Genomic DNA, 18,266 nt, shown 5'->3' on the forward strand with positions numbered 1-18,266 from the left:
CTAATACTTCCAAGACACTGATGGAAGCAGTGTGTTTGCATGGAAGCATGGCAGAGGGAGTCATGGTTTGGGGCCTTGATGAGTCCTTGATGACTTACAAATACTGAGGAAAAATAAATTGAAAACTAAAAAAAAAAATGTAAAAAACAATTACCAGAGATAATCAGGATAATAGTTCAAGAGATTAAGCTTGTAATAGCTTCAAATAAACAAGTTAATCAAAAACACCAAAAAACAAAAACTAAAAACTCCCTAAACAAACATTTTTTGAAATGAACAAGTGAGAATCCTGACTTTAGCATGCTGGGATCCTGTGGTATCACATAAAGAAAATGGTTCACTTACAATAGGGTCAGCAACTCACCAGCCGCAATTCAGGATTAGGGTTAAAGCCTAATCCTCTTAATACATATACTATAGTATTAATTTATCCTCTGTCTGTCTGTCCCTCTCACTTCACTCCCGTCACCTGTCCATCTCATCCCAAACCATCTCGACTTGGTTTAGGTCAGGTGACTGTGGAGGCCAGACCATCTGTAGCAGCACTCCATTGACGCTCCTTCTTGGTCAAATAACCCTTACACAGACTGGAGATATGTTTGGGGTCAATGTCTTGTTAGAAAGATAAATGATGGTCCAACTAAATGCATACTGGATGGGATGGCTGTGGGAGCCATGCTGGTTTATTATCCCCATCAGTGTCACCAGCAAAGTACCCCCACAGCACCACAGCTGCTCCTCCATGCTTTGTGGTGGAAACCATGCCTATAGAGACCATCCGTTCACCTTTTCTGCATTGCACAAAGACAAGTGGTTGAAACCAAAGATCTCAAATTTGGACTCATCAGACCAAAGCGCAGATTTCCACTGGTCTAATGTCCATTCCTTGTGTTTCTTAATCCTAAACAAATCTCTTCTGCTTGCTGCTTTTCCTTAGCAGCTATTTGACCATAAAGTCTCGATTCTCCTCTGAACAGTTGATGTAGAGATGTGTCTGCTTATATATATTTATATTGTACAGTAGATCGTACAATAATACATACAGAGAAAAACCCAACAATCATATGACCGCCTATGAGCAAGCACTTTGGCGACAGTGGGAAGGAAAAACTCCCTTTTAACAGGAAGAAACAAAGGGTGGCTACTTTGAGGAATGTAAAATATAAAACAGAGTTTTTATTTTGAGTTATTGTTTTTTTCTTTGCTACATAATTCCATATATCTTGCTTTATATAATTGATGTCTTCAGTATGTATCTACAATGTAGAAAGCAGTAAAAATAAAGAAGAACCATTAAATGAGAAGGTGTGTCCAAATCTTTCACTAGTAGTGTACATAATAAATGTCTGCACAAGTCAGTTCTTCTTCTCCGGTGAAAGTAAACTGCAGGAAACACAACTATGACATTTTTTTCATTGTTTATTTACTCACTGACAATTTGCTGAGCATAAATCGTGTTTTAATCCACATCCTATTTCACAAACAATCATATTCACAAGAGTAAAATGTAACCACAAGTCTCGTGAATTTTCTCTGTACTTTACAATCGCACATAAAGATTGTGGCTGTAGATTTTAACAAGCAAATGTTGTAATTTTCATGTAAATCAGGGAAGTTAAAGTCTCTCAATTTACGTGTCCACATTATTTTGAAACACAACTAGAAGCAAATAAAGTTAATATTTCTACAAATATCAGGATGAATCCTCAGTAATTAATGAACGGACCTTCACAGATTGAAATCTGACCCTCAGCCTGTTTTTACTGTTGTCTGAAACCACATTATGTTACAACTTAATTTTCACATGCACATTTACTACTATTTACATGAATGGGATTCAGACACACATGGGTAAAACTCAACTGTCTTAATTTGTACATATTAACATTCACAATTCTTGTGAATGTTAATATGTACAAAAAAGACAAACAAAAGCGGAACCTTGAAAGTCATTTATATTCTCTTCAAAGTCCTCTTGCTTTGACAAACTCTTCCTTTGATGGTGTGGCTGAGTTCTCTGATCCCTCCTCCCCTGTGAGTACATTTTTTACATTCCCCTCAGCATCTATGATTACAGCGGTCCTCTTTAGCTCCTCATACCGTGTCTGTCGCTCAGCGACGGCCACACAAGCAGCTAGCACTTCGTCAGACTCAAAATCATAGTCCTGATTGAGCTCAGGGGCATTAAGGATCTCTTTTTTAGTCTCCTCCTCTTGTCGAATCTTCTCCTTGGTTGCTGTTTGCTGCTTCTGTAACCTCCAAGCCCAGGTAAGGTCTTCCTGCCACAGGGTGCGCTCTGATGGGCACTGGTGGATGGCAATCTGGAATGACCTCACAGCCTAGAGGGACAGTAATGACATGCGCTTAGGGACATATACAAGATTTCAGACTACTGTCCTAAATGCTGCAGGTGATTGCAGCATCAGCGTTGTAATGAGCACGACCACAAGCTTCATTGTGGACAGATTGATCGTTCCAGTAAAAGGAGCTCAATAACTTTTATATGACTGTGGGATGGGTTCGCACATTAGTTTGAATGTTAATAGTTATACTGAACAGAAAGATTCATGGTCTATAATTATCTATGTGACCACACATCACTCCTGAAATATGCTGCCTGGTTTCTTCTTCTTCTTGTTGCTCTCTTTAAGGGGTCGCCACAGCAGATAATCTACCTCCAATCAATCTCTAGCATCTTCTTCTGTCACACCAACCTTCTGCATGTCCTCCTTCACTAATTCCATGATTCTTCTCCGTGGTCTTCCTCTTTTCAACATCCTTTGTCCTGTATACCCAATATCTGCTGTCTGCACATGTCTGAACCATCTCACCCTTGGCTCTCTAACTTTGTCTCCAAACAGCTCTGTTTTAGCAGTCCCTCTGATATACCCATTTCTAATCTTGTCCATCCTGATCTGTACCAATCCTGATCTCTGTCAGTGCCAGTGTCCCCGCACAGTATACATCATAGCAAATGGGAAGGTTTACAATCATCTTGTAAACTTCTGTCACACTCGTCTCCACCCACACCACCTTGCCTCTACTCTTCTTCACCTCTCTTGTGCACTGTCGGTTGGCCCCAGGTACTTAGGTGCTTAACTGTCACATCTATCTCTCCTTGCATTCCTCTTCTCACCAGTGCATAACTCCACGTCTCCAGGCTCTCTACCACCTGCTGCCTACTCTCACATTATTGCCTGACAATGTCATAGTCCACGGAGACTCCTGTCTGACCTCCCATTTTCCCATAAAAGTAAAAATTAGAAAAAAGAAAATCTGTTACTTGTTCATTAAAACACAATTCTTTAAAGGATAAGATAAATGGTGTTTTCTGTAATCTGGAGATTGCTTTTCATGCTTGAATTGCTAGCCTGCATTAATCTCCTGATGGGAATCTATCAAAACTACTTGATGTTAACATTCCTCACCTGTAACATAAATAACATGCGCTGTCAAAGATGATGACAGGTTAATCATAATAAGATTTCTGAAAAAAGTGCAACCGTCTGTGCCTAAAACAACACATCAAGTATAATCTTGAATCAACTAGAGCCAAATCAACCTTTATAAATGAAAGTAATCCTTCAACTGCTACTGCAGGAAAAAAAATCATCACTCTTCTCTATAAAACTCATGGCCAAACAAACTTTATGCTAAAACGCAAATCATACATGGAGACTATGCATTTTTCTTGAATTGGATTGCAGGGGATAATAATTAAAGAAGGGAAGGACTAGAGCAGAGCCATGGAAAGGAAACATGGAAATCACTGTGTTCACATTTGCACAAACATGTGCTACTCAAACATGTTGGTGCATACAAAGCTTTGAAACTCGACTGAACAAGTCAAGCTAAAAATAGATGTGCCGTATTTTTCTTTTCCATCCCAAAAGCTTCATTACAGAGGGAGGTGTGTCTATATTTGGTTTAGTTTTAGCTGTAACTTTCAACACTTCCTATTGTTGTTGTTGGTACCATAGGACAGGTTTCCCGCTCTGGGGCGTGTAGGAGCAACATTAGCTGAAGGCGTTCTGAGTTCACCCCTGTTTGTTTGGCTTGAAAAGGGCCGAGCAGCAGAACTGCGAGTTTCGAACACCCACAGGTCCCGGCGTGTTCTGGGGCAATTTAAGCAATCGTCCAAGCCCCAGGCACCTGGGTGTGCTTTCATAGAGTTGCTTTGTCTCACAGAGTTCACAAAAAAAGTAATAGTAAACACGGTAAGTCATCCATCTTAACGGCGCTCCAAATTCGAGACAACTGACTTACAAGTATCTACATAAACAGGCATAGTTTATTGCAAAATCAAATGCATAAATTGATCCTTCCAGTAAAGACCATTAGCGACTGCCTAAGAAAAAAAAAAAGCCATCAACTGTTATGCAACACTACTGATACAGCACAACTACAGCATAACTAAATGTGGATTAAGGGTCACCTAATCCAGCCCTAACTGTAAACTTTATCAAAAAGGAAAGTTTTAATCCTAATCTTAAAAGTAGAGAGGGTGTCTTGTCTGTCTCCTGAATCCAAACTGGGAGCTGGTTCCTCAGAAGCAGGGGCCTGAAAGCTGAAGGCTCGGACTATCCTTCTACTTTTAAATAGCCTAGAACGCCAGGGTAGAATGCGTAGAGTGGCAGCAGAGAAGTATCACAAGGTATCACAGTTGTGTGGTGGGATCTGACAAAAGCATGAGGCCTTTCCATGCGAATTTGCATGTTAGTCGTCTCTTTGCACCTGTTCTTTCCAGGTACTCTGGCTTCCTCTCACAGTCCAAAGATAAGGTTATTCGGTTGGGCGAAACTAACCTAATAAAACTGCAAATATTAGCCTGAATGATTGTCTGTCTTTCTGTGTTAGCCCTGTGATAGACTAGTGAACCGTTGAGGGTGTGCTCTGGCTCTCGTCCAATCAAAGCTGGGAGAGACTCCAGCCCCACCGTGACTCTGAATTGGATAAGCAGTTAAGGAGGTCAGTCTGCAGTAGTTGTGACTTAAAAATACCATTTATTATTTGCATTTTCTTGCAGCCCTGCCTTCACAGGACGTTTTTAATGCATTGCCAGATACACTCACTAGGTCCACCTCTCCCAAGTTGAGCTGAGCCCGACCCAAGGTCTGCCAGCCCTTCCACCACAATGGCCGGAACTTCACTGCCATCTCTGCTGCCTTCACAGCTGGAAAGACTTCCTGCAGAATGGTCAGCACCTGACAACAAAGAAGGTTAAAGATGATGCACGCATGCCATAAACAAAACAGCAACAAAATCAAAGAGAGAAAAAAAGATCATCGAGATCAGAAAGTACACAGGCTTTAAACTGTCTTTGCTTACATTTTGTAGTGTGACTATTTATTTATTTATTGTTGCTTTATATCTTTTCATATATCACACCATTTTATTTTCAGCTTGATACTGGTCAGTTACCATATTAAAAGTAAATAATTGATATCTCCGTCCCTGCAGACTGATTTGTGGTGACTCACTGAACCACTGGTCCTGCAGTACAGTGTAGAGCACCTTCACGGTCACAAGATTTCTCTCTAAATCACTGACATTTTCTGTGATCGCATTTAACAGTGTAAAACTGAAGTTGTTAACGTCTTTAACCTTGTATTATAAAGTCATCTATTATTCAGACGCTGGCCCTTTTTGATTTTGCTTTTGTCATGCCTGAAGTCAAGACCTGACAACTTTGTGCATGTATTTGCATAATAAACAAAAACTATTTTTGAAGAGGTTCTCTTTCGCTGGTAATGCCGTTAAAAATAGCATTATTGTCTTTTACGATTTTTTTATATATATGCAGAGCAAAGCGATGCTGACAAAAATAAAGCTAAACTGAGTATTGTTGTTAGGACATTTATGCTCTTGCTATTGCTGGACACAGGTTTACTTTTACTTCCTCCTTTTTCAATCACATTTCAACATGAGACTTAGACGTGAGAATAGCACCAGTGTACAGCAAGATGCACCAACACAACATGTTGAAGTCTAAAGACTGCTTTAATACCATAGCTTGATACCCACTGATACGCCAGGAATACCTACAATGTCTCTGTCAGAACACCGCAAACCAAAATGCCTTCAAAGCCATAACATTTTGAAGACATCTCATTATCAACAGGATCCACCATAGGTTGGAATCATTAATTTATAGCCAGTAAGACGGAGTAAAAGGTTTACAAACTGGACTGATTTCAGCCACACAGATATACAAGTGGCAGGACACAAGTGGCACAGATTAAATTAAACAGGAAGAAAGTGATGAGAGGAAGTAAAAGGCCAGCAGAGTCACTGTAACCAAACTCGTCATCTGGGCCAGTAATAGGCATTTGATGAGAACCAGCCCATTTTCAGTCTAACGACTGTGAACAACATCAGCAGTGCTAATGGATACTAATAGGTGAAGTGGGTGTACATGTGTGTCCAAACACACTGAAGCTCAATCCAAGTAGAAATGGTATAAGGCCAGTTTGAATTTATGCTATAGCTCATGTCATTCCTGGAATGAGGAAAAAAAAATCATGCTGCAGTGTTTTCCCAATACCCTAATAAATGCTTCTCTAACGATTTCCTTCTCAAATTTCTTATAATGGATGATATTATATTAGGCTTGGAGTACTCTGTGAGATGTGAATGACTATGGAAATAATGGAGGAAATAATGGAGTTTGTGAGACTACACCCACGACTTCTTTACTTTTCTTGTGTAACAAGAAAAGGAGAACTGAGGCGCAGCCAAAATACCTAAAGGAAGAGTAACTATAAAAACAAAGAGGAAAAGAAAGTTGAGAAAAGTAAAAAAAAAAGAAAAAAGATTAAAGATTATTTACATGGTATTGAAAATAAGCAACAGATGTTAATATCAAAGTGGAAGCGGGAAAAATGGTCTATGTAGCCATGGCCACCGGCAGCTTTCATTAATTTATCATTGCTGATAAACACCATGATATCACAAAAAATATATTTTTTGAAATTTTATGCGACTAAACAAGAAAATTTTAACTATGGATTCCATGGACTGATTATAAAAGATTGATGTTTGTGGACTATTGCTTAAAGTCTCAAGATTAGCATTTGGTGAATTTTTTAAAAGGCAGAACTGGACCAGAAGGTGCAGTGTTAAGCTAGGTGTTAATAATAGAATTTAAATGCTACACTGGCAACACTGAAGGAGCTAGTTTAATGAGTCAGATTAAGGTAGGTAAGATAGGTAATGCCTGACATGCCCGACATGCCCATTGTGATATGCAATTAACTGAATCAGTTGCTTGAAAAATATTGGCTATGGATTATATTATGAAAGCTAATGTTAACTGCGCATATTTACTTCTGCTGCTGAGCTGGGCATTAAACTGTAACGTTCTACAAGAACTGACCCACTTGTGGAGCTAGCCTCACGCAGTTACTGCAGTTTTTGGTAATTCTGCACTAGTTTTGTTTTCAGCTCTGACGTTGCAACCTGGTTTACTGGCATAACTGAATACAAAACTCCAAGTGTAAAACAGCATCTTTTAAAGTTTTGAGGTTTCGCATCTCACAAAAATTCTACAGTGTATCAGGAAACAGCAGAACAAAATGGGGTGGCTGTTTCAACCATGTGGTTAAAGACAATGTTAACCACATATGCTTTTTAAAGTACATTTTCTCACAAATGAAATATGATACTGCACTCATGTCAGATCCAAGCCATACATACTGGAACCGTGATCCCTTTCAAATGCAATTTCAATGGAAGTGAAAATAAATTATCATTAAAATGGCACTAAGATCACATTTCTTCAGGGCTGCTACTGATAAGAATGAATTTTAAAAATCTATTATTTGATCACTAAGCAAAACTTGAGTAAGCACTTGGTGGAAAAACCCTTGTTGGCAAGCACAGCAGTAAGACATTTCTTCTAGCTGGTCACCAGGTTTCACACATCTCAGGAAGGATTTTGGCCCACTGCTCTTTACAGAAACTCTCTAAATCCTTTAGGTTTCTTGGCTACAGTTTGGCAACTTAAAGCTTTGGCTCCCTTCACATACTTTCTATCAGACTGAGGTCTGGAGACTGGCTAGGCCACTCCATGGCCTAATGTGCTTCTTCTTTAGCCACTCCTTTGTTGCCTTGGTGGTTTGTTTTAGCTCATTGACATGCTGGAAGATGCATCTGCGACCCATCTTCAGTGTTCTGGCTGAGGGAAGAAGGTTTTCATCCAAGATCTGACTGTGCATTGGCCTCTCCCGTTACATAAAGTCGCCCTGTAGTTGCCCTTTGCAGAAAAACAGTCCCAAAACAAATTGTTTTTACCTCCGTGCTTGCCTGTAGGGATGTTGCTCTTTGGCTCATAATCAGCATTTTTCTTCCTCCAAACACAACGGGTCTGTTGGTCTGCTAGGACGTTACCAGTGGTACCAGTTGGTGACTGTGGTCCCAATTGTCTTCAGATCATTAACCAACTCCTTTCATGCAGTTTTAGGGTGATCCAAAACTTTTCTCATGATCATCATCACCTCATGAGGCAAGATCTTGTTTACTTGCTATCATAAAATTTGAGATTGCTCACTTACAAAGATGTGAACAAACTTCAGTAGAGGATCAACTAATTATTTCCACCACTGTTTGTTGAGAAAATATGTCTGTTAGAGAATATAATTAATGATATACCTGGGACTTCATTTCATACAGTAGTGGGTTGTCTGGAGTCAACTGAATGGCCTCATCCCACTTCTTGATGGCCTCCCAGTGCCTGAAGAAAACACACACTGTGGTTCAAATCCAACTGAGAAAAGTGGGATTCAGGTATCTATAATCAGAGTCGTAAAGGTAAAGCACATTCACTTCTTAATAGTCATGCATTTATGAACCATGAATGCTTGCTGTGTTCACTGTGAATTTACACAAAGCCAATCTAAACATTGCCAACCTACACAAAACCAAACATCCAGACGTGGCTCACAGCACCAAGTTAAACACAGGTTCATGATGAACTTTGCTGAGGTTAAATTCTGCAGGTAATGCAGCACTGAAGCGCAATCAACTCAAACAGTAAATAATATAATGCAGTGAAATGAGACACCCAGTTTCACCATCTCCACCCAGAGATTTGATATGTTATGCAAACTAACATGGGTCCACATGCTTGTGGACATCATAAAAGCACTTTCCCCTAATTATTTCTATTGTTGCGTGCTGTAGAAATGCCACCTAATTTGAAAGCTGCCTCTGCCCTACTTTTCTATTCTTTCAGGCAACTCCCTAAAAGATTAGAAAACCAAACTATTACTAACATGGCTGTATCATGTTTCATTTATTTACTACAACCATAACCACATGGTTGGTTTTGTGCTTTTTTTGTCTTGCCAGTTAAAAAACAAAGAAACCTAAAATACATTTATCATCTTTATAATAGGAAAAAGTGGGGAAAAAAGAACAAAGAATTTCTTAAAACTATAAAGCTGCATGTGTACGCCACAACATCTGCCCACTTCCGGCAGCAGAGAGTGCACACAGGCTGCAGCAGGTTACATAAACAGAAAAAGGTTGGCTGAAGTGAAGAGACAAACGGTAAACCAAAACCTCCCTTGGTGGTTTCTTAGCATGAGCTAATTACGTTGTCTACTAGTTCCTTCCCAGACATTAAAGCAGAACGATAGCAGAATTTGCACGAAGTCACATTAAGCTTCTCTAGAACCTCACTCCAAGCAGCTGTCACCACTATAGTTAACTGCTTTGCATAGATTTGTATACCAGGATTCACAAGTCTTCAGGTATTTCACCACATATGCATACACTCCAGGCGATTCTAGGAACTCTCTTCCTCTGGTCAATATTGACACAACACTGTTTTCCTGATCAAGATAAAGACAAGAGGTGACGTCCAGGGTATGTCAAATCGACACCTTTTATAGCTTTATGGAGATGGATATCCTGAGAAAATCAAAAGCAATTCAAATCACACAATGAGACAACTAGTGGTCATCACCTACAAAGTTCAGACTGCAGTCAGAAAACATGCCACTGCCATTCAAAAGGCAGAGAGAACAGTGAGGAAACGGAACTAAAGGAGTGTGGAAATCTTTCCATTACATGAAGTAAAGAATACTGCAAAATCATATGAGGAAATTAAGCAATGAGCTATAAACCATGTGAGGCCTGCAAGCTAAAAATGGCTCTTCTAGTGGCATCATAACTGTTTATCAGTCAAAGATGGGTTAGAGAGACGGGACAGTAACTAGTATCAATTTTAAGAAAGTCCATTATTTGGGCAGCTATTTTGAAACGTAATATAAATTAATATAAAAACTGCATGCACAGAATCATTTTTCAAATCTATCTTTAAAAAACACACTTAAACAGTTTGCCAACTCTTTTCCAGTGGAAGTTATATTCCTCTGATTTTACTGTTGCAAAACTCTTTCACGGATTAAAACAAACGGCTAATGGCGGCTAAGCTGTCATCCCTGTTGGACAACGTCTCCCACCCCATGCAGCAGACTGTGACAGCACTGAGCAGCTCCTTCAGTGGGAGACTGCGGCACCCACGGTGTGGGACGGAGAGATTTCGCAAGTCTTTCCTCCCCACTGCTGTCAGACTCCACAACAAAGACTTTAACTGAACAAACACACACATCCACACATGTGCAATAACACTAAGTGCAATAATCTTTTCTGGCATCGTTGTATTTTTACTCAGTTGTATATAGCATTCGTATTCTATTTTTATCTTATTGTATATTTTTATTCTATTTAATTCTACTGTATATAGTATATTATTTTATTCTATTCTGTACAGCTGTGTACTGTATTTATTCTTATTGTATTCTAATTTTTGCGTCATAACTTTTGCACTGTCCACTTCCTGCTGTGACAAAACAAATTTCCCACGTGTGGGACTAATAAAGGTTATCTTATCTTATCTTATCTTAAACGTTTCCTTTAGTGGTTTATGTCTCTCTTATAATGCCTCTGCTCATAGCCTAATACCGTTTGAATGATTTAAGTGCTTACTTGTTATTAGTTTAAAGAAAGAGTGGAAAATTATGAAATACAGTAGAGGATGGATCATCATTTAACACGCTACTGTCCAAAAAAGGAGAAAATCCCAGCATGCTCCTATCATAAGAAACCCTCATATCCTTACTAGAGATGGACCGATCCGATATTACCTATCGGTATTGGTCCGATACTGACCCAAATTACTGGATCGGATATCGGCGACAAAAAAAAAAGTAATCCGACCCATTAAATATCAAAAAAGCACCTCACAAAACTTGCTACATGGCGTAACTCGGCTCATAACCGTAGCACATCGCAGCAGTATGCATCACGTGATAAAGCGGCTGTGTGTATTTGTAGCGTAGCTACCAAACCAGCATTCCATCTCCAAGGAAGTTTTCCCAGAGAGAAGTAAAGCAAGTGTGTAAGTTCATCTCTGAATGTTTGTAAAGCATTCCCACGTTAAGCTTAACAACCGATATATGGTGCGACTGCCTCTTCTCTCTCTCTCTCTCTCCCTCTCCTGCTGCTACTTCAATCCTGAAACTGCTTAATGATCAGCTGATCGGCTTTTCTGTCGTGAGTCCGTCTCTCTTCTTTGTTTTTGGCCCACTTCTCACCAGAAAGAGGAAACCAGCGGCTGAACAACAGCAGCACGTTTAACCTTGATAAGCTGTTGTTAGAATTTATTTAATATTACTTTCTACACCAGGATCATTTTCTGCGTAGCTGATGGCTGGTAACTGTGCAGGGGCGGATCGAGCAAAGTTTAGCCAGGGGGGCCGATAGGGCATGAACAGGGAAAAGGGGGCACAAAGACATACTTTTCTTTCTTATTCTCATTTAAAATGTCTAGCTTTTAATAAATAATTATCTGAATCTTACACCCAAAGTTTTAATCTGATGTAAAATATATAGAAGTCCATTACTGAATATAGTAACTATTAAGTCTAATATACCCTAGTAAGCTATACTACTTTTTCCTTTGGGAAGGTACCATCTGTGAATTCTGCAATTCTGTTGAAGAAAGATGTTGAATCTATTTAATTATTCTTGAAAAATAATTTATTTCTGTGCATTTTCCCCCTGCATCAAATTAAATTTGATTACATCGATTAAGCATCATGAGGTGGAGGGTGGGGGGCAGAATAAAATACCAGAATAGGGAGGATGGTGCAGGTTTAAGTTTATTAGATTAATCAGTGTTGCTGAACTATGACATATTTTGGACGCAGTGTATTTTTTTGCATACAGGTATAACAGAATAGCTTTAGTGTTGTTAATTATTTAAACTTGAGTATAAACTTATACAAAATGCAGCAAGATATTAAAGAAAAAACAGTTTTATTGATTAAAAAAACACTATATCGGATTCATATCGGTATCGGCAGATATCCAAATTTATGTTTCCGTATCGGACATGAAAAAGTGGTATCGTGCCATCTCTAATCCTTACTACACAATAACATGTTGACCATTTCAAAGAGATTTCAAATATCATATTTGGCATTCTCTGCTTTTGAGAAAACACAACTTGCTGGACAAAATTTAAAAATAAAAAAATAATAGACATACCTAAGATGAGCTATTACCTTATATTTTACCTTATAAACGCCTTTAAACGTCACGTTTTGTTTGTTATGCAACCTCCTTGAAATGATGATTGTTTCACTGTGAGGCAGACATTTTGTTTTTTTTAAACACATATGCAGTTTGTGAATAAATGTGTCAGTGAGCCCAGTCATACATATACAACAACGACGAGGCAGCTAATCTCCTAAAGATGGCAACAACAGCCCAAATTACAGAAAACTCTTTGGTAAGCATGACATTTAGTGTGTTAGTGGGAAGTTTATATTACTCTTAAATTAACTAATGTTTCAGTAACACTAGGGAAATCCATGGTGTTTCCCAAAATTAATCTGAGCGTGTGCAAAGAACTTGCAGCTGAGTTGGATTTGAAATGGTTGTTTCAAAAGCATTAATCAGGTCTGCGATCACTGGCAGTTACTTGCTGCATCAACATGATGATAAAAAAGCAATAAGATGGAAGCTGCGGTCAGTTTGTGACAGAATGAGATCAAGTTGGCAATAATATGCAACCGATTTGTGATAAAGCAGCAATTAACTGACATAAACCAGGAAAAACTGCAAATCTGTTACCATCAATTTTTACAATTCACATTAAAAACAAATTCATATTAACTATTTATGGAGTTAACAAATATTTAGAAATTGCTCCAAAATAGAAATGTAGTTGCTGCAGAATGGCAACCTTGCTTTTATATAAGAATAGAGCCAAAATGCAACCAGTTGGATCGACTCCCCTACTGCAAAGAGTTGTACTCCAGATAAGGTGCTGCCCTCATCGGCGCACACGGACTCTAATTAATTCCAACATGATGGCAATCTGACTGCATTTATACAGCAGATGGTAATTATTTGTCTGCCACTTTATTTGTTACTCTGTGTGTGACTGAGCCATCGCTGAAGTATGGCAACACATTATGCACCATAGTATCACAATAGAGCAATTTTGATATTTACACTGCAAAGCTGTTAATTTTATATCAGTTCAGTTAATAAGCTCTGATGTAGTGATGGTAATGATGATGGTAAAGAAGTGTTTTAAGGCAGCTATGGGAGGGAATCCACTTAAAGCATCTTAATCATATATGGATATTTAGCAACAGGAAATAAAATTAGATAAATATCAAAACAAAATACATTTGTGGCAAATATAAATATTAACTGTGGACGGTAAAACCTTTAGGTAGCAAATAGATGTTAACATAAAGACATAATTGTAGAAAAACAGGCAAAACATAACCCCCCTACTATTCTGCTCACAGAACAAGTGGGTACTATAGGAGCTGTTCAATTACATCACAAACATCTAAACCTTTGTAATATCAGGCTGACATCACAGATCAATGTTATTAGAGGGAAAAGAAAAAAAAGACATGGCTGACATCCTCGACCAGACACCATTTCAAACCACTGAACTGCAATTATGGAGCAGTAAGACATAATTTCCTCAGTAAAATCCACTTTCTTCTCACAAATATAATTACAGGCAGTCACTGTGGACAACAGCATTACGTCTTCTGGACTAGGAAGCTTTCACAATGTGATTGTTATTTGGTTAAAGAGGTTAAATTATCACAAAACAAACATAAAAACAGCTTCTGAAAGAGGCTTATTTTTTTGTAATATCTGTATCTATTTAAAAAGAAAAAAATTTGAGTTGAAATGGTGAGTATCCATTTAAAATAAAATAAAAAGCTCTCTTAAACTGACCACATTGCTTGTTATTAGTCAGTCTAACGTTAGTTCTAAAGTTTACTTCGGGAACTCTGACAGTAGAGCTTTGAGTAGATTTAAACCTTTAAATCCCTGCTCTGTTTGAAAAGCTTAAATAATGCGGCTGTGTTTTTATTTTCCCCTCCAATATTAAATAGAGATAATCTGACCAGATGATCTGAGAAGAACAAATGCTCTTTGACTTCTGAAACATGTGCTAGACCTTTCACAGAAAAGCCATTAAATTAAATACAAGGAAAACCTCAACCTTAGATGCCTTTCTAAGTTACACGTCTCCTTGGATTTAATATGTTTTTAATGTAAATCTTTACTAGAAAGCCAACAGAAATATCTAAACTGTGATCGATATGTCTTTATTGTCTGTACAATGCTGCCCTCCTCTGGAGAGGATCTGAAGTAACTTGACTCTTACTAACAGCAAAGCTGAGGAGGGAAAAATGTTGAAACTGACAGTTCTCCCAGAACTTTTCACAAGGGAATCTAGCAGCACACTGACAGGATGCCATTATTACCACAGAATACAAATATGTTTCATGCTGTAATCCTACTTGGCACACAGTGTGGAAAATTACTTTGAAAGAACGCGGCTTATGTATACAGCCTTTTTTTCACCACTGGCTGTTTTTGCCAAGGCAACAGCTGCACAAATATTGGATTTCTATTGTCTGATTTCATTAACAACTACAGCTTTATTGAATTGCAGTGCTGTGCAAAAGACTTGAGCCACCCCTCATTTCTTTATTATTTGCTTCCAAATCAGGCTTTCTTGTAATTTTTTAAAGTGGTCTTGAAAAATAGTTGTCCCGTCTTTCTGATGGTCTTTCAAAGTTTTTCTCTGGACATTGGCAGCTTTTTCACTAATTTTCAGTCCAGTCCTTGTACCTGATTATTTTCAGAGGAATGATTTTTTTGTTTCTCAAACCTTTTAACACTGAAGTACAAATCATTCACACACTCAAAAGGCACCTAACTAAAGGGATTAACCAGTGTGTTTTGTCTACATATAACAGACAACTTAGCCAAGAACCAATTTTAAATTGTATCTTTAGAAACTTTGTTACTGGCAGCTTGTAACAAAAAACACAATTTGTTTCCGTTTCTTTGTCTGAAGCTATGAAAAGTGCCAAAAATAACACAGACTGACACGTATAAAATAATATTTTTGTTCCAACAAGGTTGATTTCTAAAGAGCTATTAACCTTCTATATCTTGGTATGGTGTGCAGTGCGTCCTTAAAAGAATTTGAGGAAAGTGGACAAGTGGAGGACAAATAAGAAGAGACAGGCCTTAAAAATATATATATAGCAGATGAATAGTATCTGGAAGTAATTTCCTTAAGAAACTGGAAAAAATTCCACCAGAAACCAGACACAGAACATCTGGCCCTTCGGTTTATCAATCTACTGTTCACTGAAGTCTCATCAAAAATGGTCTCAGTAGAAGGCTGTCTTTCAAGTAGCCATTATTAAGGAAGGAAAATGAAGACAACACACTGAGGTATCCCAGATTACACAAGAAGTGGACTGGTAGTCAGTGACAATGGGCACTATCAGTTAGGGACTGGCCTCACCATAGCCCAGAAATGACAAACTAAATTTACATTGAGGGCCACATACAGACCACTTTGATCTTCAGTGGGCCGGACAAGTGAAACGCCACTTTCTGTCAGTGTAAAGATGGTTAACTACACATTTAATGCCTGAGATATCTTAATATATAAAAGAAATGCAATTTCAGGAGCACAATTCAGAATTGTAGAATTGCAGAAAAGGTTCCGATAGCTCACTGCCCATACTGTTCCATATTTATAAAACCTAAACGGTATAAAAATACAGTTAAGTCCAAAAATGAAAATACACATTTTCCAAAGCAATCAAGGGAGCTGGATTGGAGTTTTTGCTGGGCTGTGTTGAAAAATAAAGGCGATCATACCATATATTTACACTAACGATACAAACTGTTTCTGTCCTATATAATGCATTTCCATTTATGTTAGCACGTTTCAATAAATCGCCACAACCATTTCTAAGGCTAGGTTCACACTGCAGGTCTTAATGCTCAATTCCGATTTTTTGATCAAATCCGATTTTTTTGGCTACTTGTTCACACTACAAATAAAATGCGACAGCAAACGCTCTCTAGTGTGAACCAGTCATTGGTGTGAACGCTCAGAGCAGCCTGCATGCGCAAAAGAAGATGTCACACACAACGCTTCTCCGGCGCTGATAATTGGCGTCTGTCTTGTGTCAGTGACGTAAAAGACTGATTTAATGCGACATGACCATTCAAACAGCAGTCGCTTTCTAAAACATCCTTTATGTATCGGATTCAGTAGCACATACGAAAGTGACCCAGATCGAATTTGTGCCGTTCACACTGTCATACCATGATCGGATATGGGTCGCATAGGGTAAAAAAAAAATCGGATTTGATACGCTTTCGCCTGCAGTTTGAACGTAGCCTAATTTTCCAAGCTAAGGGTAAGGAAATAATAAATGACAAAAATAAGAGGTGGATCAAAACATTTGCACAGTACTGTGTGTTAGGGTGACCATATTTTGATTCGCAAAAAAAGAGGACACTTGGCCCAGTTTCTGTGTGCCTGTCAGAATGTGTTTGCGCCAAGCACTCTCACCTGCCATGCTCAGCCAACAGGGCACCCTCCTCCTCCAGTCTCTTGCTCTTGGCAGCACAGTCCTCCAGCAGGATCTCCCGCCGTCGTTTGATAGCGTGCAGCCAATCCACCTCGGGGTCCTGACTTGGCCCATCATCCACAGCTTTCTCCGCTTCTGCCTCAAACTGCTGCACCGCTGACTTGGACACCTTCTCCCCAACTTTCCTCTTCCAGCCAAATGACGCCATCCTATATGAAAAAAAACGGGATACGACGCGTGGTGGCGGTGGTCACTTATCATATATATGCTCGATTTCAGCTTTAATCACGACAGAGTAGTACAAAAATGTACATTATTATGAGCGCAAGTCTGGCCTGCTTTTGCCATCTAGATTCGTATACATGGCCGCTGAATGAGTTTCCAAAATACCGTAGCAGAAAGATTTATATTTTATTTTGGATATTTAACGTTTATTATGGCAATAACATCCCCAAAACTCGCTAGAAAAACAAATTAAACTTCGTCATACTGACGCCAGCTAACGTTAATTCGGGCAACTCAGCTAAAACTTGCAATTAAAACATGACATGCCAGTAGGCTTGCCTACATAAAATTAACTTCTTTTAATTTTGAAGGTATGTTTTTATACTTCGTTATTTTAGAACAAAGTGGGGACATACGCACATTCATCCACGGCTTTCCACGAGCAACAGTGGATAAGCTGCAGTTAGCTAATCGTTAGCCACATTTGTTGACCTTCACGTTGCGTTCAGGTCTTATCGGTTTAAAGCCAACATCCCATCGTAAATACTGGAAAATTTGAAGAGCGGGGGGGGAATCAGCCCGTTTTTGCACAATTCATGCAGTTTCTTTTGGTAAGTATATATCTCTCCAATTGAAACTACAGACGTGAGGGAACAAAAGTGTAACTTTGCGTTAACACTGGTGAACTTTTCGGAATGAAATGTGTACGCCCCCTTTTTTTTTTTTTTTTTTTTAACTTTGCCTTGAACCGGTCCAACCCCCCTCCCATTCTGTGGAATGCGCGTGAATGCAGCATGACCCGGAAGTTGTGAGAATGTTTAGTCTTTTAAAGAAACAAGAACCGTGTTTTAAATCTTTTAAAGCGCACGAAAATCAACGTGAAATCAAAATTGGTTAATATAGATTTAATTTAAACGACAAATATATGAAATTTTAATAAAATTACCGATGCCTGCGATCACATTCCAAAATACAAGTCCAATGCTATTGCTGTAAACAGAAAAGCTTAGTATGGTAGTGGTAGATTTAATATTCTATATATTCTTCACAGTATGTTTCAGGTAAAAACAAACAAACAAACAA

At 38.6% G+C, this 18,266-nt stretch overlaps 1 protein-coding gene across 2 annotated transcripts; it reads right to left on the bottom strand.

Moving 5' to 3' along the window:
• Positions 1-1,399: 1,399 nt before the first annotated feature.
• Positions 1,400-17,843, bottom strand: ttc33 (tetratricopeptide repeat domain 33). Of its 2 annotated transcripts, none has more exons than XM_004549820.6 (5): positions 17,600-17,843; positions 16,940-17,167; positions 8,650-8,731; positions 5,073-5,204; positions 1,400-2,339 (listed from the first exon to the last, which is right to left on the bottom strand). In XM_004549820.6, the coding sequence occupies exons 2-5, from the start codon at positions 17,164-17,166 to the stop codon at positions 1,965-1,967; spliced, it is 816 nt and encodes a 271-aa protein (XP_004549877.1). In that variant the 5' UTR covers position 17,167; positions 17,600-17,843; the 3' UTR covers positions 1,400-1,964. The 2 variants fall into 2 exon arrangements, with proteins under 2 accessions (XP_004549877.1, XP_004549876.1); XM_004549819.6 differs by having other exon boundaries at positions 17,604-17,841.
• Between the last annotated feature and the right edge of the window lie 423 nt (positions 17,844-18,266).

Source organism: Maylandia zebra, linkage group LG7 (genome assembly GCF_041146795.1).
Source record: "Maylandia zebra isolate NMK-2024a linkage group LG7, Mzebra_GT3a, whole genome shotgun sequence".
NCBI classification, from domain to species: Eukaryota; Metazoa; Chordata; class Actinopteri; order Cichliformes; family Cichlidae; genus Maylandia; species Maylandia zebra.

Coding starts and splice junctions, on each gene's coding strand:
- ttc33 (XM_004549819.6), bottom strand. Junction 5,205..8,649: donor TGTATGAAATGAAGTCCCAG/GTATATCATTAA, acceptor CTTTGTTGTCAG/GTGCTGACCATTCTGCAGGA. Junction 2,340..5,072: donor ACTTGGGAGAGGTGGACCTA/GTGAGTGTATCT, acceptor CTGTCCCTCTAG/GCTGTGAGGTCATTCCAGAT.